Source organism: Cherax quadricarinatus, chromosome 54 (genome assembly GCF_038502225.1).
Source record: "Cherax quadricarinatus isolate ZL_2023a chromosome 54, ASM3850222v1, whole genome shotgun sequence".
Taxonomy (NCBI): domain Eukaryota; kingdom Metazoa; phylum Arthropoda; class Malacostraca; order Decapoda; family Parastacidae; genus Cherax; species Cherax quadricarinatus.
In genome coordinates, this window is record NC_091345.1 from 16561478 (window position 1) to 16584906 (window position 23429).

The 23429-nt window shown below is 38.9% G+C and overlaps 1 protein-coding gene across 3 annotated transcripts in view; it reads right to left on the reverse strand.

Annotated features, from left to right (window-relative positions):
* Positions 1–7664: 7664 nt before the first annotated feature.
* Positions 7665–23429, reverse strand: part of LOC128699152 (gametogenetin-binding protein 2) — a 100169-nt gene continuing 84404 nt past the window's right edge. For 2 of the 3 annotated variants that reach the window (XM_070096656.1, XM_070096658.1), the window contains 3 exons: positions 19212–19565; positions 15671–15931; positions 7665–8244 (listed from right to left, as the gene is read on the reverse strand). In XM_070096656.1, the coding sequence (XP_069952757.1) occupies positions 7987–8244; positions 15671–15931; positions 19212–19565 (873 nt within the window). In that variant the 3' untranslated portion in view covers positions 7665–7986. The remainder of the gene's footprint in view (positions 8245–15670; positions 15932–19211; positions 19566–23429) is intronic. The other variant, XM_070096657.1, reaches the window with a different exon arrangement.

A 23429-nucleotide genomic window follows, 5' to 3' on the forward strand; every position in this document is an offset into this window, starting at 1 on the left:
TTGTATTTACATTGTTTCTTATTGGGAAAATTTATTAAAAAATTGTCTATTTCGATAATTGTCACACTTCCAGAAACGGATTAATGACGATAAACGAGGGACCACTGTATAATAATAATTATAATAATAAACAGCTTCGAAAGGCCATCACTAGATGGCAGTGAATACCACAACAATGCGGGAGCGTTTATGGCCGCCTCCACCTGTCACATAATGACATTTTATTCATTCTAGAGTATATATGAGGTTTCTATGTTATTTATATTGTTTATTATGTCATATTAGATGAATTTTGATAGATAAATAAGCCACAGAGTTGATATTAGCGAAATATTGAAGTATTTTGTCGTGCCTCCTGAGAGCCGAAACGGATTAATTGCATTTCAGTTAATTTAAATGAGGAAAATTGACTCGGCATACAAGCTAATCAGGATACGAGCAAGGTCACGGAACGGATTAAATTCATAAGTAGAGGTTCCACTGTATTATTATTATTGTTATTATGGTGTCTTCCAGAGTAGAGAGACTCTTAGTGATTTTAATGTGTACCTGCATGCCAGTACAGTGTGTAAATATATTTAGGTACAGGTACACATAAGTACAGTGGAACCTCTACTTACGAGTGCATCCACGTGCGAGTTTTTCCAGATATGAGCATCTGCTTGGCCGATTATTTGCTTCCTGACGCAAGCAAAATTTCCAAATGCGAGCGGGCCTCAAGGGAGGTTAACTGACACTGGTGAGGGGGCTCTTGCTCTTTATCTAGGGAATTGGATCTCATTTGTTTGTTGGACTATCTTACTGAAACTTGGGCAATGTATGATGAAAAGATGCTTCTTAACGTATGCCAAAAATGAAAGAAATTGGACCATAAATAACGGAGTTCACTTCTCAGCCATTAGCCTCCCCTTAGCAGTATATTTTTGTATGGTTTTTATGGTTGTATTCTCGTTTTATTTGGTCTTATGTGATAGAATGGAAGATATACTACAAAAATAAATATGATTTTAATTGGTATCACGATGAAAAGTACCTTGAAATTGAGCTGAAAATAGCAGAAATGTTCGATTCTTTGGCGACGTCAGTGGTAGACATCATGAGGTAGCAGTGGCAGACAACATAAAGCAGCAGTAGCAGACAACATGCAGCAACAGTGGCAGACATCATGAGGTAGCAGTGGCAGACAACATGAAGCAGCAGTGGCAGACATCATGAGGTAGTGGCAGACAATATGAGGCAGCAGTGGCAGACATCATGAGGTAGCAGTGGCAGACAACATGAAGCAGCAGTGGCAGACATCATGAGCTAGCAGTGGCAGACAACATGAAGCAGCAGTGGCAGACATCATGAGGTAGTAGTGGCAGACAACATGAAGCAGCAGTGGCAGACATCATGAGGTAGCAGTGGCAGACAACATGAAGCAGCAGTGGCAGACATCATGAGGTAGCAGTGGCAGACAACATGAAGCAGCAGTGGCAGAGATCATGAGGTAGCAGTGGCAGACAACATGAAGCAGCAGTGGCAGACATCATGAGGTAGCAGTGGCAGACAATATGAAGCAGCCTTGGCAGACATCATGAGGTAGTAGTGGCAGACAACATGAAGCAGAAGTGGCAGACATCATGAGGTAGCAGTGGCAGACAACATGAAGCAGCAGTGGCAGACATCATGAGGTAGCAGTGGCAGACAACATGAAGCAGCAGTGGCAGACATCATGAGGTAGCAGTGGCAGACAACATGAAGCAGCAGTGGCAGACATCATGAGGTAGCAGTGGCAGACAACATGAAGCAGCAGTGGCAGACATCATGAGGTAGCAGTGGCAGACAACATGAAGCAGCAGTGGCAGATATCATGAGGTAGCAGTGGCAGACAACATGAAGCAGCAGTGGCAGACATCATGAGGTAGCAGTGGCAGACAACATGAAGCAGCAGTGGCAGACATCATGAGGTAGCAGTGGCAGACAACATGAAGCAGCAGTGGCAGATATCATGAGGTAGCAGTGGCAGACAACATGAAGCAGCAGTGGCAGACATCATGAGGTAGCAGTGGCAGACAACATGAAGCAGCAGTGGCAGACATCATGAGGTAGCAGTGGCAGACAACATGAAGCAGCAGTGGCAGACATCATGAGGTAGCAGTGGCAGACAACATGAAGCAGCAGTGGCAGACATCATGAGGTAGCAGTGGCAGACAACATGAAGCAGCAGTGGCAGTGTAGCATTAAGAGTGTAGCAAATAGGTGTAGCATTAAAAGTGTAGCAATTAAGTGAAGCATTAAGAGTGTAGCAATAAAGTGAAGCATTTAGAGTGTAGCACTTATAAGTCACTCTGACTTTTTTGGGTTATCCTAGGTTCTCTACACATGTAGCCAGGAGCAGGAATGGCCACTGTAGTGGCCCTATAAACCCCAACAAGAACAATGGCTGCCGTTACCACCACTAGCCACATACCTAATGATATGTATTTTATTCATTCTAGTGTATATATCATGTTTCTATGTAATTAGTATTATTTATTATGTCATATTACATAAATTGTGATATGGCATTTATGGATTTGGAAAAGGCGTATGACAGGGTGGATAGGGGGGCAATGTGGCAGATGTTGCAGGTGTATGGTGTAGGAGGTAGGTTACTGAAAGCAGTGAAGAGTTTTTACGAGGATAGTGAGGCTCAAGTTAGAGTATGTAGGAAAGAGGGAAATTATTTCCCAGTAAAAGTAGGCCTTAGACAAGGATGTGTGATGTCACCGTGGCTGTTTAATATATTTATAGATGGGGTTGTAAGAGAAGTAAATGCGAGGGTCTTGGCAAAAGGCGTGGAGTTAAAAGATAAAGAATCACACATAAAGTGGGAGTTGTCACAGTTGCTCTTTGTTGATGACACGGTGCTCTTGGGAGATTCTGAAGAGAAGTTGCAGAGATTGGTGGATGAATTTGGTAGGGTGTGCAAAAGAAGAAAATTAAAAATGAATACAGGAAAGAGTAAGGTAATGAGGATAACAAAAAGATTAGGTGATGAAAGATTGGATATCAGATTGGAGGGAGAGAGTATGGAGGAGGTGAATGTATTCAGATATTTGGGAGTGGACGTGTCAGCGGATGAGTCTATGAAAGATGAGGTGAATCATAGAATTGATGAGGGGAAAAGGGTGAGTGGTGCACTTAGGAGTCTGTGGAGACAAAGAACTTTGTCCTTGGAGGCAAAGAGGGGAATGTATGAGAGTATAGTTTTACCAACGCTCTTATATGGGTGTGAAGCATGGGTGATGAATGTTGCAGCGAGGAGAAGGCTGGAGGCAGTGGAGATGTCATGTCTGAGGGCAATGTGTGGTGTGAATATAATGCAGAGAATTCGTAGTTTGGAAGTTAGGAGGAGGTGCGGGATTACCAAAACTGTTGTCCAGAGGGCTGAGGAAGGGTTGTTGAGGTGGTTCGGACATGTAGAGAGAATGGAGAGAAACAGAGTGACTTCAAGAGTGCATCAGTCTGTAGTGGAAGGAAGGCGGGGTAGGGGTCGGCCTAGGAAAGGTTGGAGGTAGGGGGTAAAGGAGGTTTTGTGTGTGAGGGGCTTGGACTTCCAGCAGGCATGCGTGAGCGTATTTGATAGGAGTGAATGGAGACAAATGGTTTTTAATACTTGACGTGCTGTTGGAGTGTGAGAAAAGTAACATTTATGAAGGGGTTCAGGGAAACCGGCAGGCCGGACTTGAGTCCTGGAAATAGGAAGTACAGTGCTTGCACTCTGAAGGACGGGTGTTAATGTTGCAGTTTAAAAACTGTAGTGTAAAGCACCCTTCTGGCAAGACAGTGATGGAGTGAATGATGGTGAAAGTTTTTCTTTTTCGGGCCACCCTGCCTTGGTGGGAATCGGCCAGTGTGATAATAATAAAAAAATAGATAAATAAGCTGTAGAGATGATATTAGGGAAATTATTAAAGTATTTTCTCGTGCCTGGAAATCCACTGGAACGAATTAATTCCATTTCAATTAATTTAAATAAGGAAAATTGACTCTGCAAACGAGCAAATCCAGTTGCGAGCAAGGTCATGGAACGGATTAAACTCGTAAGTAGAGGTTCCACTGTGTATATGTAATATCAGAGTACATATAGAATAGGTTGGTAAACAGCAACCGCCCAGGGAGGTACTACCGTCCTGCCAAGTGAGTGTACAACGAAAGCCTGTAATTGTTTTACATGATAGTAGGATTGCTGGTGTCTTTCGTCTGTTTCATAAACATGCAAGATTTCAGGTATGTCTTGCTACTTCTACTTGCACTTAGGTCACACTACACATGTTCAAGCATATATATATATACACACCCCTCTGGGTATTCTATTTTCTTTCTAGTTCTTGTTCTTGTTTATTTCCTCTTATCTCCATGGGGAAGTGGAACAGAATTCTTCCTCCGTAAGCCATGCGTGTTGTAAGAGGAGACTAAAATGCCAGGAGCAAGGGGCTAGTAACCCCTTCTCCCGTATAAATTACTAAATTTAAAAGAGAAACTTTCGTTTTTCTTTTTGGGCCACCCTGCCTTGGTGGGATATGGCCGGTGTGTTGAAAGAAAGAATATAGAATATACAATAACCTTAAAACACTTGAAATTTTGGAAAGTTTCCAGACATAATAGAGATGTGCTCACAAAGAATGTAAACAAACCAGGTGGGGAGAGGTGACTGTATTAGAAAGACAGGTGGGGGGAGCCATATAGTGAGTTTTGATCATAATTTAAAACAGCCGTGTTATCGGAACGCCATAAAGTGGGGCCCTACTGTACCTACCTACACCTACTGGCTACCTACAAATAGTGTTCACCTCTCGCCCTACATTCAGACTACAAATATTTTAAGGTTAGTAATGAATGTGCTGTGTATGTATTTTACATTTGCTTTTTAATGCCTAGTTCTACTGTTAGCTTAATATATGTTAATATACACTTGTTATCTGGCATTTGTATGCATTTATAAGTGGAAAATATGGCGTTCTGCTTTCCGATAGTAGCCTGGAACCTGACCAGCCATATAAGTGGGGCCCTACTCTATTGTCACATGGGAAAGGGTGTCTGATAGCGGTGTTCTCCATCTTCATACAGCCTTGGTTCTATCTGAACTTGATTATGGGATCAGGTGTATTCATCCGCTATAAGTTTTCTCTCTAAGTTTGATGCTATCCATAAAAGGTCTCTCGTTTATTTCCAGTCAAAAGCATTATGTTGACTCTAATGATCATTGCAAGACTGTCAAGATAATGTCCATTTTGTATGGCTTGCTTTCATGACCTTGTGACCCATAGAATAATCATAAACAGTAAAGCTGACACTTTATCATCCCCTTTTAATCTTCACCTTCAGACTCGATCTACCTCCCTTTCTGCTCACCCTGTTCATTTCTTTTATGTTTCACCTTGGGAAGTACTGATGTGTGTGTTTTTTGAAGTCTTGTATCACTGCTTCTGTGGACATGCCCTTTCTATTCCTTGACTGTTTTCATTTGCTCCCATACCACTGCTGTGTACATAAATAGTTCTCATTCCTCTGGTGTAGTATATACAGTTTGTCCAGATTGTGATACAGCAATGCTTACTGGATTTGGCTAGTATGTTTTGCAGTAGTTTTATACACTTTTTGCCACCATCATCCACATTTCTTCTCTTAGTCCTACTATTATTGCTGTCCATCTCTTGAGTACATTAAAAACTCTTTAGAGCCTTGACTCCTTGCATCCCCATTATCTGTCATATTCAACAATTGCTGTGTTGCCTTCTCAGCAAGCATAATCTTGCTGGGTCTCTGGTCACTTTTGGTGTCCAGGGCAATGACCTGTGCATATTCCACAGCCCAAGCCCTATCCTCTACTTTGTTTTCTAGTTTTGTCTGAGAGCATATAGAATCAATGGCAGTGTTACTGGTCCAAGTTAGAGAAGCTGTCCTTGATAGATTTTTTCATCACTATCACATTTGGGAAATAGTTCTAACATAACTCAAATTTTTAATGAGAATGTGCTTTGTGCACCAACTCTTGACTTCCCTCTTTTGCATAGCTATCCATCCATGATTCTATCCCTCGAGGGAGATTCCCTGATGCTTGTGATGGGCTACTGATCCAAGGACTTTGACTTGTCCTCCACTTCTTTGAATTAAACCTGATTATCTCCTATTTGCTAGGTGCTGAATGGCCCCTATAGGTTTTGTACTTACCCATTTTAAAATGTAATCCATAATTTTTCCATCAAGATACCATTTTTCCATGCAGCACTGAATGAGCCATATGAATTTAACTCTGATAATTATAATCAATGTAGCCACTCTCAAGGCTGAGTAAATCTTTAGAACGAGGCAAAGTAAATAAAAGGGTGACCTGTATACACATCACAAAATCTTAAGTCACAGGAGAATTCTGAAACAAGATGGAAAGAAAAGGACCAGCAAACAGCATTTTTTTTATTATAGATATTCAGATTTCTTTTTCCCCAACACCTAACACTACACCTCTCATGCCATTCATGAGGATGTCTTTCAACACAGCCATGTGTTAGTTTTACCACCTAACACCATAACTCACATGCCATTTTTTTTAACACAGCCATGTGTTAGTTTTAATCCCAACCGAGGGACATATATATACATTATATAAATCTGGGTATGTTGGTCATTGCCTGCTTACCCTCTGCTGTGAGCAGGTCAATCTTACTGTACTTCATCAGCTATGAATAACTGCTTCACCACAATAGGTCATCAGCTATGTATAACTGCTTCACCATACAATGTAATCAGCTATGTATAACCATAGCTGCCAATGTTCCTCTAATGTATCATGTGATATAATATATAATGAGCTTAATTCAAGCCTTTAAACATTTTTTTTAAAGCTCATAATCACAAATTAGTTTTTAAATCACTTCATATTTTGAGGTAACAAATATGTATATATACTGAACCTCAAAATTTTATCACTATGATATAAACAATTGACTGAAGGCATGACGGAATACGAAAAAATAGAAATACAGCTGTTAAAAAAAAATTGTTTCAGAGGCTACCTTGATGACCATATTGTACAGAACATTAGGTGCAGCCATCAAAGATACAAGAGCGGTACTGCCATTATAACAAAAGTGGCAACATAAGAGTTGCTCTTTATCAGACCATTCAACCAAATAAAATTAATTTCCTTCACCACTAGTCCCTCTGGATTATCACATTTGATTCATTATTTCCTGAACAAAATAAGCAGCTTTGAAATTAGCCCCCACAAAATGCACTAAAATTCCATGCACATGTGCTATGAGAGGAATGTTTAAAAATAATTCATGATGAATTATCTCACTGGTAGGTTAACAGTAAATTTTTCACAATTGTAGAAAGAGCTTCCATTGTAAGACTGAACTAGCAGAGAAATCGTGTTCTGGCTCGTCTCGTGATAACCCGAGACACTAGTATGTCTGGAGGAATAAGCTAAGTTGTGTAATTATTTTATCAACTTCGCAATCCTCATGCTAATGTGATTATAAATGAAGCTCAAAATAACGGGATTACTCAAGATATTTTGCAGTTTAGCACAAATTGTTCACAAAATTAAAAATTTAATCTGAGGTGCAGTCTCACTATTGCTCTGGAAGATGTCAAGACAATAACTTGCTTAGTATTTCTGATAAGTAAACTCAAAAAAAAAAAAAAAAAAACTAATTAGTTAATTTAAGTACATGATATATGATTACTTGTCTTTAACTGCAAATGGTGATAAAGCAGCAATATGCATACACTATGACTGTCATAGCATTAAATATTTATACTTTAATTATTCTATGCATTCTGCCTTTGAATCGATAATTTCTTAGTAATAAAACCAATAATCAACTGTTGAGCCTTAGAAAATAAACCTTGTAAAAATTTGCATGAAGGGCATCAGCTTTCCCCTACCACTTACAACATCATGACTTCAATGTCAAGAAAAATCAATTTTGTTTTGAAAAAGTTACCCCTGACTTAATGAGGTTTGATGGTGGTAGTGAGATGATGCATAGGAAGGCTATTATGAGGAGACTGTACATGGTGATGACAAAGATGACCTGGCCCAGTGACTGAAGAACCAGAATCGACTGCACAACCACGATGGCAGAACTGCTGAAAGCGTTGCCTTAGGGTTTGCCGCAGCTCGGCTCTTTTTTGTTTTACAATTCCCAAACGTGCACGCCATGCTCGCACCTCTGCCTCTGGAATTTCTTCATCTTCACACCTCGAGTCCTGAGTGATGGAAGAAAAAATAATCCATATAATTAAAACAAATTTTATCTTGCTCGGATTAAGCAGTATAGTGTATGAAAAAGTTTTCTCTATTTATTTTCATGCAAGTCATCCATGAAGTTTTCAATTTACTTGCTTTAATATAATTATGTAATCATCCTAGGATCTAAAAAAAAAAAAGTCACAAAACAGAATGATTAACTTAATGAAACCAGACAAACCTCTCCTCCAGTCAACCGATACTGCCAACAAACTTGATGTCTTTTTTTGACCATAGGATCAAAGCTAGCAAGCAAAATTCCAAACTCAAACATTCAACCTAAAGACTACCTCACTGGCAACTACCCAAATACTCTATTTTTATCCCTAACAAATCCTACTGAAATCTCACTCATCATCAAAACACTAAAGAACAAGACAGGTGACCTAAATAACTTACCACCACTCATGTATAAAAAAGCTTCTCGTGTATTATCACCAATTATTGCAACCCTGTTTAAGAAATACACTGAATCTTCCACCTTCCCATCCATACTCAAGACAGCAAGGGTCACCCCGATCCTAAAAGGAGGTGATCCTACCGAGTTGAACAACTATAGGCCTACATCAAACTTGCCCCTACTATATAAAATCTTCGAAAAATTAATTCAAATAAAAGTCTACTCCTACTTAGTATCCCACAACATACTCAACCCCTGTCAATTTGGATTCAGACCAAAAAAAAAGTACCAATGATGCAATTATACATATGCTTGAGCTAACACATTCGGCACTCGGAAAAAAACAAATTTCCCCCTGGGACTTTTCATACACTTATGAAAAGCTTTCGGTACAGTTTTGACAGAATCCAGTATGTATACATGTACACAAATAAAGCTAACTCCACTACACAACCAGCTCTTTTTGGAGTCCCACAGAGGAGTGTCCTTGGCCCACTTCTCTTTCTCATTTACATCAATGACCTCCCAAATGCATCTAAACTCCTTAAACCCATTTTATTTGCAGATGACACTACTTATGTCTTCTCTCATCCAAACCCGACCACACTAACACTGTAAATGCCGAACTACTAAAAATATCTACTTGGACGACTACCAACAAACTTACTCTCAATATAGACAAAGCCTATTTTATGCTGTTTGGAAACAGAGCTACAAACGTAGCTAAACATACTGATAAATGGTTCACCCATTTCTAGACATGCACACAGCAAATTTCTAGGTCTCCACCTAGACTGCAATCTCAAATTCCAAACTCACATACAGCAAATATCCAAGAAAGTCTCCAAAACAGTAGACATTCTCTCAAAGATATGGTAGTATGTGCCCCAACCAGCTCTTCTTGCACTATACCACTCACTCATCTACCCTTACCTCACCTATGGTATTTGTGCATGGGGCTCAACCACAGCAAACAACATTAAACCTTTAACCCTTTGACTGTCGCAGGCTCCTTTCTGAAACTGTCATTCTATGTCGCAAAATTTTTGAAAAAAAAATTTTTTTTTTCTTATGAAATGACAGAGAATCTTTTCCCAAAGGTAATGACACCAAAAGTTTGAAATTTGGTCGAAAACTCACAGAATTACGCTCCCGCAAAGTTAGCAGTCTCGGTGACATATAAATATCGGCGATTTCGCCGACTTTGAGCCCTGTTTTTAGCCAATTCCGTTGTTCCAGTTGACCAAACTCATAGCTATTTCTTTAGAACTCCATTTTATCTATCAGTTGAGTACAAGAAACCGCCCATTTATCGATTTGAACTACCCAATAAAGTGGTCAGAAATTGGCAATTTCTGACCACTGTTCATTAGTCACCTCTCTAGGCCCCTCTTGTATTACTATTGCTTTCTATTTTGATTTTTTATTCATACAAAAAAATGTAAAATTTACTGGTATGCAGACTACTGCATTTTTTAAAAATGGTATACATAATATCAGTGTACTAGTGAAAGAATATTAGACTCCCCAGTTGACATGTATTGGACGTGTGGTGTGATTTGCTTACTCCTGAACATTGGTAAAAATCGAACATTTCCGCTACTTTGAGCTCAGTTTCAAGGTCGTTTTCATCGTGAAAGTAATGAAAATCATCTCTATTTCTGTAATATGTCTTCCATTTTATCACCTAAGACCATGAAAACGAAAATACAATGATAAACACTATACGAAAATACACCTCAGAGTCAGCGTTTTAATCCAAAAAACGGCCAGTTTTTTTTTCTCATTACGCACTGTGTGCTGGAGGATTTTTTTTATGTGGTGCACACTGACCACACAGACCGATTCTCTCACATGTGGGCCTACCAGGTTTCTCCTGCTTGATTTGAAGCAGCTAGAATTTATGAGTATACACCTACCATCCAACTTACAACTTGCTCGACTTACGACCACTCGACTTACGACCGTGTTTTTTTTGCCAAATTTCTGGGAAATAAACAACTATTTGTGTTGTACACAGTGTTTATCCTAAACCTTACAGTATAAAGTACAGTACTAACAGCATAAAAAGTAAAACATGAAATACCAAAATAAAACAATAAAATAAAGTCATTACAAAAATGTGATGTTGATATTCAGTAGTAAAGTTCGACTTACGTCTATTTCGACTTACGACCAGTTTCTCGGAACCGAACTCGGTCGTAAGTTGGATGGTAGGTGTATATACGTCAGAAACAGTGGCGCGTAAGACGTATTTATACGGCATAAACAGTCAAAGGGTTAATAACCCAACAAAAACCTGCAGTGTAATTGATTACAAACTCCTGTAATAGACAGCATACTCCTCAAAACATCAACACTTATGATTGTGCCTACTACATGCACAGAACACTACACTCAAATATAAACCCTCCTCTCAAACTCCTACTTGTTAACTACAACAGAACACACAACCATAATACAAGACACAAATCACTCTTCAATATCCCTCATGTCCATCTCTACCTGTGCAAAAATGCTGTGCATGTAAAGGGCCCGAACATCTGGAATTCATTACCAAAACACACAAAAGGACCCCTACCTGCAAATCAATTTAAGGCCCTACTTAGAAATCTCCTAATCACCCAGAATCAACTAGACAAGCTGTACTTCATACCTACCATATACGCTCAAAAGCAACACAAAAAAGTACCAATGATGTCTAAATTTCAATACTGAATATTGTGCTGAAGATTGCTCATCCATATACACTCATTACTTCAAAATCAGGATGTTCAAATTTTATTGTTTTGAATACTAAATTGTAATACTTCATACTGTAAATTGTTCTATTGTAAAACTGTAATGCTTCAAAATTGTAATTTTCAAATTTCATTGTTTTAAATACTCAATTGTACTTTATATTGTAAATTGTTTAACCCTTTGAGGGTCGGTCATGTACATGTACATCTTAACAGCCAGGGTCGGTCACCTACTTATACGCCAAAATTCTAGCGCTTTCAGGTCTAGTGGAAGAAAGCTGGTAGGCCTACATATGAAAGAATGGGTCTGCATAGTCAGTGCACAGTATGAAAAAAATCCTGCAGCACGTAGTGCATGAGAAAAAACTTAGATCGTGTTTTTGGTTTAAAACAGCAACTTTGCAGTGTATTTTCATATGGTATTTATGGTTGTATTCTTGTTTTCTTGGTCTCATTTGATAGAATGGAAGATACTGTGGTACCTTGAGTTACGAGCAGCTCCTAATTGGAACAATTACATAAGTGTATTTTTGTAAGTGCTTTTGTAAGTGTACTTTTGGGGGTCTGGGACGGATTAATCTAATTTTCATTATTCCTTATGGGAACAAATTCATTCGGTATCAGCACTTGAAGACCCTTCTGGAATGAATTAAGTCCATAACTCGGGGTACCACTGTATATTACAGAAATAGAGATGATTTTAATTAGTTTCATGATGAAAAATACCTTGAAATTGAGCTCAAAGTAGCGGAAATGTTCGATTTTTGCCGATGTTCAAGAGTAAACAAATCACACCATGCATCCAAGACACGTCAACTGGCGAGTCTAATATTCATTTTTACAATAATGCAGTAGTCTGCATAACAGTAAATCTTCTATTTTTTGTAGGGGAAGGAAGGCGGGGTAGGGGTCGTCCTTGAAAAGGTTGGAGGGAGGGGGTAAAGGAGGTTTTGTGGGCAAGGGGCTTGGACTTCCAGCAAGCATGCGTGAGCGTGCTAGATAGGAGTGAATGGAGATGAATGGTATTTGGGACCTGACGATCTGTTGGAGTGTGAGCAGGGTAATATTTAGTGAAGAGATTCAGGAAAACCGGTTATTTTTATATAGCCGGACTTGAGTCCTGGAAATGGGAAGTACAATGCCTGCACTCTAAAGGAGGGGTTTCGGGATATTAGCAGTTTGGAGGGATATGTTGTGTACCTTTATATGTGTATATGCTTGTAGGTAGTAGGTTGGTAGACAGCAACCACCCAGGGAGGTACTACCGTCCTGCCAAGTGAGTGTAAAACGAAAGCCTGTAATTGTTTTACATGATGGTAGGATTGCTGGTGTCTTTTGTCTGTCTCATAAATATGCAAGATTACAGGTAAGTCTTGCTACTTCTACTTACACTTAGGTCACACTACACATACATGTACAAGCATATATATACACACCCCTCTGGGTTTTCTTCTATTTTCTTTCTAATTCTTGTTCTTGTTTATTTCCTCTTATCTCCATGGGGAAGTGGAACAGAATTCTTCCTCTGTAAGCCATGCATGTCGTAAGAGGCGACTAAAATGCCGGGAGTAAGGGGCTAGTAACCCCTTCTCCTGTATATATTACTAAATTTAAAAGGAGAAACTTTCGTTTTTCCTTTTGGGCCACCCCGCCTCGGTGGGATACGGCCGGTGTGTTGAAAGAAAGAAAGAAAGAATGCTTCTAAGCTGTTGTGTTCTGAGCACCTCTGCAAAAACAGTGATTATGTGTGAGTGAGGTGAAAGTGTTGAATGATGATGAAAGTATTTTCTTTTTTGGGATTTTCTTTCTTTTTGAAAGAGATGGGAGATGGTGGGAGATGGCCGACTTGTTAAAAAAAAAAAAATAATTCAAAATGAAAAGCAAGAGTAATTAACTCAAGAAATCGTAATGACACGATTGCAAACAAACCAAACCTGTAAAAACTTGCATTTGTGGTCACAGAGGTGCCTGTGCTAACCTTCCTATGGTGTAGAAATATACCTAGTTGGATGAATCTTATTGTGGCTAGCTGGTCTAGTGGCTAACGCGACGGGCTGGAGTTTTGACTCTATGACCGCGGGTTCAATCCCGGCCGGGGGTATGGTTTGAAGAGTAATTAATATAAGAGGGGCCTGGAGATGTGGCTAATGAACAGAGAAAATGTTATTTTAGTGCCAGGAATGTCTGTCTTGTTTATTCTGGACCCTATTTTAAAATTGACATCTTTTGAAATTTGTGTGAAATTGGCCAAATTGCCAATTTCTGACCACTTTATTGGGTAGTTGAAATTGGTAAATGGGTGGCTTCTTGTACTCAATCAAGAACAAATGGAGTTCTAGTGAAATTGCTATGATTTTAGTTGACTGGAACATTGGAATTGGCCAAAAATAGGGTTCAAATTGGAGAAAATCGCTGATGTGTAAATATCGTCGAAATCGCTAGCTTCATGAGAGCATAATTCCATAGGTTTTCCATCAAATTTAATATTTTTGGTGTCATTACCATTGGGAAAAGATTCACTACCATTTCACAAGAATTTTTTTTTTCTTTTTTTTAATATTTCGACCAAGTGGGAGTATAGGATCGAGGGTCTTGACCCTCAAAGGGTTAAACTGTTCTATTGTTCTATTGTAATACTGCAATTTTTATAAAATAATTCAAAACTGTAATTATTCACTACTAAACTTCTCTATTAGACTTATTAAAGCCATATAGTATTACCTATTAATATTCAAGTCTCTTGTACTCACTGTAACTCGCCGAATGACTATTTAATCTGTTATAGCCTAAATAATCTTAAGTTAATTTTAAGTTGGCCCAAAATGCTCTGCATACAAGGGGCCTTTAGCATGTACACTCAACTATTATACTCCCTTGTACAACTATGTATCATGTCAAATTAAAATATTATTTTTTTTATTATTATTATTATTTTTACCCAAGGAGCAGATGCAATAATGGTGCATTGTATTGATGCAATTTTGCATTACAATATCTCACTGATGTAATACTGAAATGAAACAATACTGCATCAATACAATAACTGCATATTCATTTTACATTTTTTTTTTTTTTAATGGATCTGGCTGAGAAAGAGAATGACAGACTATTGAATTTTCAGCTTAACCCTTTCATTGTCCAGACCCCCAATTTGAAACTTATCTGCAGTGTACAAGAATTTTCAAAAAAATTTGTGTTATTTTTTCTTATAAAATAGCAGAGAAACTTTTTCTGAAGGTAATAAAACAAAAAGTACAAAAATTTACGAAATTACACTCACAAATTTTGCTGCGTCAGCTTCATTTATGCATCGGTGATTTAGCCCACTCTGAGTCCTATTTCAGGCCACTTACATTGTTCCAGTCAACCAAATTCTTAGATATTTTGCTAGTATGTCTTCTGTTTTATTGAATGAGCACAAGAAATTGCTCAATCAACTATTTCAGCTACTAAGTAGTGATCAAATTGGTAATTTGGACAATTTCAAAATAGGGTTTAAAACAAACAATGCAGGCATTCCTGGTACTAAAATAATGCTTCCTTTGTTCATTAGTTATGTTCCCAGGCTTCACACATTAATTCCATTTTGATTTTTTTATTCACACAAAAAAAAAATAGATTTACTGTTATGCAATATTGTAATAATTGTATAAGTAATATCAGCACATTCATGAACACACATTATAACCACCAGCTGACATGTATGGGACACATGATATTATTTGTTTACTCTTGAACATTGGCAAATATTGAACATTTCTGCTAATTTTAGCTCAATTTCAAGCTATTTTCAGACCTAAAATCAATCAAAATCATTGTTACTGCTGTAATGTATCTTCCATTCTATCAAATGAGACCAAGAAACTGAGAATACAACCATACAAAAATACACCGCAAAGTCACCGTTTTAAATAAAAAACACGGTCATAATTTTTTTCATTATGCACTGCGTACCGCAGTTTTTTTTATGTAGTGTACACTTATCACACAGACCCATTTTCTCATACCTAAGCCCAAATTTACCGCTCACAGCTTATCCGAATGAACTGAGCTAACGGTGTTGTACGACAGCACTAATAACGGCCTCAAAGCCGTAGTACTACTACGGCACAGTCAGCAAAAGGGTTAACAGGATTCAACCATATTATTACTGTGCATTCATGAGGGTGAGCTAGTACTAAACCCTTAGAGGCCATGTCAAGTTAAAGCATGCAAAACAGGCCTGTTACAAAAGCTAACACTAACATCTAGCATCTGTTGCAGAGACAAAGTAAAAGGCTGAAGTAGTCGAGGGAGTGATGGCGAAAGTGGAGGGTGAATATGGTCCCCTTGGTCATCATCTGGAAGGTCTTCAGAGTGGCTGTGGTGATGGTCAGGGTGGAGAGCTTCATCTATGTGGTCATCGTGATGGTGGGAACAGAGACCCTCACCACATGCTACTTCAGAGGAGTCTCTCGATGAGCCACCTGAACCCTGGGCAGAGCAGTAGCCTCCATCTCGTGATCCCTGAAATGAAGCAATCAGTAATTACAGTAAAAAATTCACAAATAACCCACAATTTGAAGAACAAGAAGGATATGATCATGATATACAAAATACCTGGGACAAAGACTTGGTAGGCAATGATAAGTTGTGTATGAGAAATGAATCAAGAAAATGAGGGAACAGATGAAAATAAAAAAAAAACAGCTTCAATGTAAATATGTTTAAAAACTAGAATGAAAGCATATTATATACAGTTGTTCAAAAACATATATATCAAAAGCTACTTCATGCTAGTCACTTCAAATTTAAGAGGCTTAACTAATAACAACTCATCCTTCCACAAACTCAAATGCATAATTACAGATGGGTAATTACTTAAAACGTAATTTTTCACTATAAGTAACTAATTAGCTGTCAAGATGCAAGTTCCCATTACAAAAACTAAAATTTGTCAGAGGTGATAAATAATACAAAAAGATTTATTTCTTCTGTAAATCCCTCAACACGCACAAAAAAGTGGGCCAGATAAGTTAAGACTGCTGGGTAGATGTGCTTGTCATTTATCACCCCTGAATAAAGGTTTCTTTCAGATATACAGAAGTAAGATTAGGGACAAGATAGGCCCCACTCAAGTCACTCAGGTCAGCTCACTGACAGTTTTAAGGATGTGTGTAGAATTTTTAATACTTATTTCCTCTGTTTTTACACAGGAAGATACTACTAGTGAAATTTCAGAAATAATAAAGTATGCTCAACAGAGAGAAAATAAATTATGCCTGATCCAAGACACTAGTGACATTGTTCCCAAACAAATAGATAAATTAAAACCAAACAAATCCCTGGGCCTTGATGAACTGTTCACAAAGGTTTTAAAGGAATGTATGGAGGAACTTAGTGAACTTTTGGCTAGTCTTTTCAACTTATCTCTACAAACTGGCATAGTACCAGATAAGTGGAAAATGTCAAATATGACACCTATCTACAAAGCAGGAGCCAGGGCCTTAGTTTTGAACTACAGAACAATAAGCCTAACCTTCTTAGTGGGAAAAGTGATGGAATTTATAACTGCCAAGGGTATTCAAAGCCACCTTGAAAGACACAAGTTGATTAATGAATCGCAGCACGGTTTTACAAAGGGGTGTTCCTGCCTTATGAATTAACTTTTTTCACAAAGGTATCTGAGGGGGTAGATCATGGTAATAAATATAATATTGTGTACATGGACTTCAGTAAGGCTTCTGATAGTTCCACATTGGAGACCACTGAGGAAAGTCGAGACACACACGTGACACACTTTGAAATTTTTTCCTGGATACAGGCATGGCTGACAGATGGGCAACAGAGTTTGCATAAATAGAGAGAAATCAGAGTAGGGAAGCATCATAAGCAGTGTTCCACTGGGGTCAATGTTGGGCCCTTTATTGTTCATAATTTACATAAACGACATAGGTGAGGGCATAAATAGCGACATAAGCAAGTTTGCCAATGACACCAAAATAGGCCATTGAATTCATTCTGATAAGGACACTAGAGTGCTCCAGGAAAATCTGAATAGACTAATGCAGTGGTCAGAGAAGTGGCAGATACAGTTTAATATAGACAAATGCAAAGGTCTAAGCATTGGAAAGGTGACCATGACACTTACAACTAAATAATATACATCTTAATATCACTGATTGTGAAAAAGATTTAATGAAGGCCAACATGTCACGAGTGCATGCTGAATTCATTAATTGGAAAATTTTATTTCAACATCTTCCTTTACCATAACTCCAGCACTGTACGACCCTGGTGGGTTTAGCACCTAGTTTTGATTATGATAATAATAATTCACCTTATCTCCAAATCCCATGCACAGGCACATAACTGCATTCTAAAATTTACACATACAAGAGAGGAGATGCCTACTGCTCCAGAACTACGCAAGAAAGGCTGTGACTTCAGAACAAGGTAGAAGACCATGCAAGGCAACTTATTACTTGTCTCAACCTGGCTTTGTTGGACTTACATTTTTTTTAGCAAAGCCTTCAAACTCCAGATAGATGTCAGTGGCTTTGCTCTTTTGTATAAGGCAAATGTTCTTTATATTATATCCCCCACTGAGAACAACTTTATGAACAGTCAAGACACCATAAGATGGGCAGCCACCAGCTGTTATTCTGTACCCTACTCAAGAACATTACTCCATCAACAATTATGCCTAAAATAACTTGCATTTAAAACAAGTTCTCATAACATATGCATTAAAAATCTAGTTATTACTTGATACTGTCCCTTTTATCCTTAATGTTAAATAAAATCACACCTACAAATGGACAATCTAAAAAAAAAAAAAAAAAAAGATAAATGATAAAGCAAGACTGTGCATACTTACCTGTCTGAGGATGCTTGCAAGGGTCGATTCTTAGATCTTGGTCCTGCCCCTTAATTTGCCACCCTTCAGATTCACTACCCCTTAGCCTCGTGGGCCTTACTGTACCTTATTGTACCATAGGTCTGTCCCTCTGAGTGAAGTCTGCAGCCTCTGTCCCCCTAGTCTAGATCCTATTTCTGGTCTTAATGGCCTTGCATTTACTGGGGGTTGAATTTAAGCAATCAATCTTGCAATCTGTCCAGATCCTTTGCAGCCTTTACTTGACCTCATCTGCTTTTCTTCTCCTTAATAATTTTACATTATTAGCAAACAAGGATATTCTGAATCAATCCTATCTGGAATGACACTCACATAAACCGGAAACAGTATTGGTCCTACTACCGATCCTTGTGAAATCCAGCTAGTTACCCTTCCCCATCCCGATGTCTCAATCTTGCCAGTCACTCCTTGTTTCCTTCCCTTAAATTACTCTCTGATCCACCAGAGTTCATTTCCTAATATTCCTCCCTGAATCTCAAGTTCTTGGCCATGCCTTTTGTTGAGTACAGTATCAAATGACTTCTTGCAGACTAAAAAATGCAATCCACCCAACCCTCTATCTTGTCACATATCAGTTACTTTATTATAAAAATCCAACAAGTTAGTATCACATGATCTGCCATCTCTAAACCCATAATGGTTATTGTTTATGAAACAAACTTTCAGTAGAAAGTTCTTAAATGTATAATACTTGTGCAAATGACAAAGATAAGATAATATTTAAACCTAATTTAGTCTTGTCAAAATTACTAAGCTAAAGGTGTATTTGCATACGATTAAGTGAGCAAAGATTACCAAAACAATGAAATTCAACACCATAAGAAAAATTTCTTATTATAAAATTCCATCCTGGGTTACATTATAGCTCAAATCATTTTTTTCACCCACCTGTGAGCATCTGGATACAAGGGAATCTGTTGAAGCTGTGCACTCTAGTGGGTGTGGAGAATTGTGGTGCTGACGATGGTGATGAATGTGGTGGTGGTCAAGTTGGTGTAGCTGGTGGTGGTGGTGATGGTGGTAAGGATCAGGGCTAGAATCACAACTTTCCTTCTCCTCGCTGCTTCCACGTTCACTACCTATATCACTTGCCTCCATACTTCCCCACTCGCTACTGCACCTTGCCATAACTCCAGTCTGATCAGGAGGCAAATGACCATTACCTAGAGGAGTACCTAAATGGGAACTATTTAAAGGAGGCCCTAAATGAGATCCACCTCGACAGAAGACTTCACTGCTAACCTGTGGGAACAGTGTTGAAATTAAATTGTAACTGCAAATTCATTATATACACATAAAAAATTTAAATATTAAATACCATATTAATGCTAAATGCTAAGTACACGTAAGACTACCATGCAGTACACATTACTAAATTTAAAATTGATGATAAAGCAATAAAGATAGTCGAAATCCTAAAATTTAAGAGATTTATTCAGATCCACCACAACTTTAATACTGCTATACTTAAAAATCATCTTTTTTTTTCGTAATAGGAGAGGGGAAATTGCTACACACCACTCTATTTTTCTGCTGCCCAAAGAGAGCAGTTCAGTCACTCACTTGATGCTCATGGCTTTACTGGCTGAGCCTGTATTTATTTACTAGTGGTAATAGTGATAACACAAATTTTAAATAGGTATTTACATCAATTTTCAACTTAACACAGTGATATGGCTACTACAGTGGACCCCCGGTATAGGAAGGCATCGGTATATGTTAAATCCAGTGTACGATACATTATAACACAAAAAATTTGCCTCGGTTCATGTTAAAAAACCCGGTATACGCGATTCGTCCAAGACGCGTCCACATGTGGCCTGAACTGCCACGTGCGTGCCAGTGTTTACAAGTGAGCCAGCCAGTGTGCTAGCATCTAAGCATACATTCGGTACATTCCATATTATCACAACGTTTTTGCTGCTTGTTTCTGCAAAATAAGTCACCATGGGCCCCAAGAAAGCTTCACCATGGGCCCCAAGAAAGCTTCTAGTGCCAACCCTTCGAGAAAAAGGGTGCTAATAACTATTGAAATGAAGAAAGAGATAATTGAAAAGTACGAGAGTGGAGTGCGTGTGTCGGAGCTGGCCAGGTTGTATATGAAACCCCAATCAACCATCGTTACTATAGTGGCCAGGAAAACGGCAACAAGGAAGCTGTTCTTGCAAAAGGTGCAACTGTGATTACGAAACAGCAACCGCAAGTGTTAGAAGATGTTGAGAGACTGTTATTGGTGTGGATAAATGAAAAACAGATAGCAGGAGATAGCATCTCTCAAGCGATCATTTGTGAAAAGGCTAGGGAGTTGCATGACGATTTGGTAAAGAAATTGCCTGCAACTAGTGCTGATGTGAGTGAATTTAAGGCCAGCAAAGGTTGGTTTGAAAGATTTAAGATTCGTAGTGGCATACATAGTGTGATTAGGCATGGTGAGGCTGCCAGTTCAGACCAAAAAGCAGCTGAAACATATGTGAAGGAATTCAAGGATTACATAGACAGTGAAGACTTGAAACCTGAACAAGTGTTTAATTGCGATGAAACAGGCCTGTTTTGGAAGAAATTGCCAAGCAGGAGGAAAAGGCACTCCCAGGACATAAGCCTATGAAAGACAGGCTTACTCTTTTATTCTGTGCTAACGCTAGTGGTGATTGCAAAGTGAAGCCTTTATTGGTGTATCACTCAGAAATTCCCAGAGCATTCAGGCAAAAGAATGTCCTCAAGGCTAATTTGTGTGTGCTGTGAAGGGCAAACAGTAAGGCATGGGTCCCTAGGGACTTTTTCTATGACTGGTTACACCATGCATTTGCCCCCACTGTGAAAAATTACCTAATTGAAAAGAAATTAGACCTTAAGTGCCTCCTGGTATTAGACAATGCCCCTGGTCATCCTTCAGACTTGGCAGAGTGACTTTCTATGGACAAGAGCTTCATTAAGGTCAAGTTTTTGCCTTCTAATACCAATCCTCTCCTGCAGCCCATGGACCAGCAGGTCATTTCCAACTTCAAGAAACTGTACACAAAAGCTATGTTTCAAAAGTGCTTTGAAGTGACCACTGACACTCGATTGAATCTAAAAGAGTTTTGGAAGGATCACTTTAATATCCTCAATTGTATAAACCTTATATGTGACTTTGTTAATGGTCCAAGTCGGACCGAAACGTCGTCGTAAGCTTCTCTCTTTTATGTGCGGGTTATTTGTGTATCGTTCCAGTCACAGTATTGTGCGTTTTTGTTATTTATTTATTTACTTATAGGCAAGGCTTGGGAGGAAGTGACTAAGAGGACCTTGAACTCTGCTTGGAAAAAAATGTGGCCAGAATGTGTAGACAAAAGGGATTTTGAAGGATTTGAGACTAACCCTGAGAAGTGTATGCCAGTTGAGGAATCCATTGTGGCATTGGGGAAGTCCTTGGGGTTGGAGGTTAGTGGGGAGGATGTGGAAGAGTTGGTGGAGGAGGACAATGATGAACTAACCACTGATGAGCTACTAGATCATCTTCAACAGTAAGAGGCCAGACCTGAGGAAACTGCTTTGGAGGAGGGGATAGAGAATCTGAGGAAGTTGCCTACTTCAAAGATTAAGGAAATGTGTGCAATGTGGCTTAAAGTGCAAACCTTTTTTGATGAATATCACCCTGACACAGCCACTGCAAGCCGTTTTGGCAACCTGTACAATGACAATATTGTGAACCACTTTAGGAAAGTCATAAAGGAACGAGAGGTACAGGCCTCTATGGACAGATATGTTGTGCGACAAAAGTCCAGTGACTCTCAAGCTGGTCCTAGTGGCATTAAAAGAAGAAGGGAAGTAACCCCGGAAAAGGACTTGCTACCTCAAGTCCTAATAGAAGGGGATTCCCCCTCTAAACACTAAAACCATCAACACTCTCCCCTCCTCCCATCCCATCTATCATCACCAGATCTTCAATAAAGGTAAGTGTCAGTTTGTGTGTATTAAAATTAATATTTCACGTGGTAAAAAAAAAATTTTTTTCATACTTTTGGGTGTCTTGCACGGATTAATTTGATTTCCATTATTTCTTATGGGGAAAATTGATTCGGTTTGTGATAATTTTGGTTTACGATGAGCTCTCAGGAACGGATTAATATTGCAAACCGGGGGTCCACTGTACCTGGAGGTTATTCCGGGGATCAATGCCCCCGTGGCCCAGTCTACGACCAGGCCTCCCGGTGAATCAGGGCCTGATCAACCAGGCTGTTACTGCTGGCCGCACGTAGTCCAACGTACGAACCACAGCCCAGCTGATTCAGTACTGACTTTAGGTATCTGTCCAGCTCCCTCTTGAAGGCAGCTGGGAGGCTGTTGAAGTCTTGAGCCCCAAACACTTATGGTGTTTTCTCTTAGTGTACCAATGGCACCCCTACTTTTAATTGGGGGTATTTTTCATCACCTGCCCAGTCTTTTACTTTCGTAGGGAGTGATTTCTGTGTGCAGATATGGGACCATTCCTTCTAGGATTTTCCAAGTGTAGATTATGATATCTCTCTCTCTCTCCTGTGTTCCGAGTACAAGTCAAGTGCTTCCAAGCATTCCCAGTAGTTCATGTGCTTGATAGAACTTATACCTGTAGTAAAGGTTCTCTGTACACTCTCTAGATCTGCAATTTCACCTCCTGCTTTGAACGGAGATGTTAATGTACAGCAGTATTCCAGTCTAGAGAGGACAAGTGATTTGAAAAGGATCATCACTGGCTTGGCATCTCTCGTTTTGAACGTTCTCATTATCCATCCTATCATTTTCTTTGCACTTGTGACCATGGTACTGTTGTGATCCTTGAAAGTAAGATCCTCAGACATTACTACTCCCAGGTCCCTTACATAACATAATTTTCTACTTGTTGAGAATATTGGTGTAGTTATCAACATCATGAGTTTGAAATGAGCATCAAGTCTCAATATCAGCAGTTAAACACTAAAAAATACACTGAAGAGAATAAGACAGAATTACTAAATAAACTGTAGAGTGAGGTACAGTGGACCCTCAGTTAAACGCCTACATCGGATAGCGCCAAAATCTGATAACGCCTCGCTTTGGCATAAAAAAATTGGCTCGGATAACACCTAAAAACTAGGTTAGGAGCTTTTG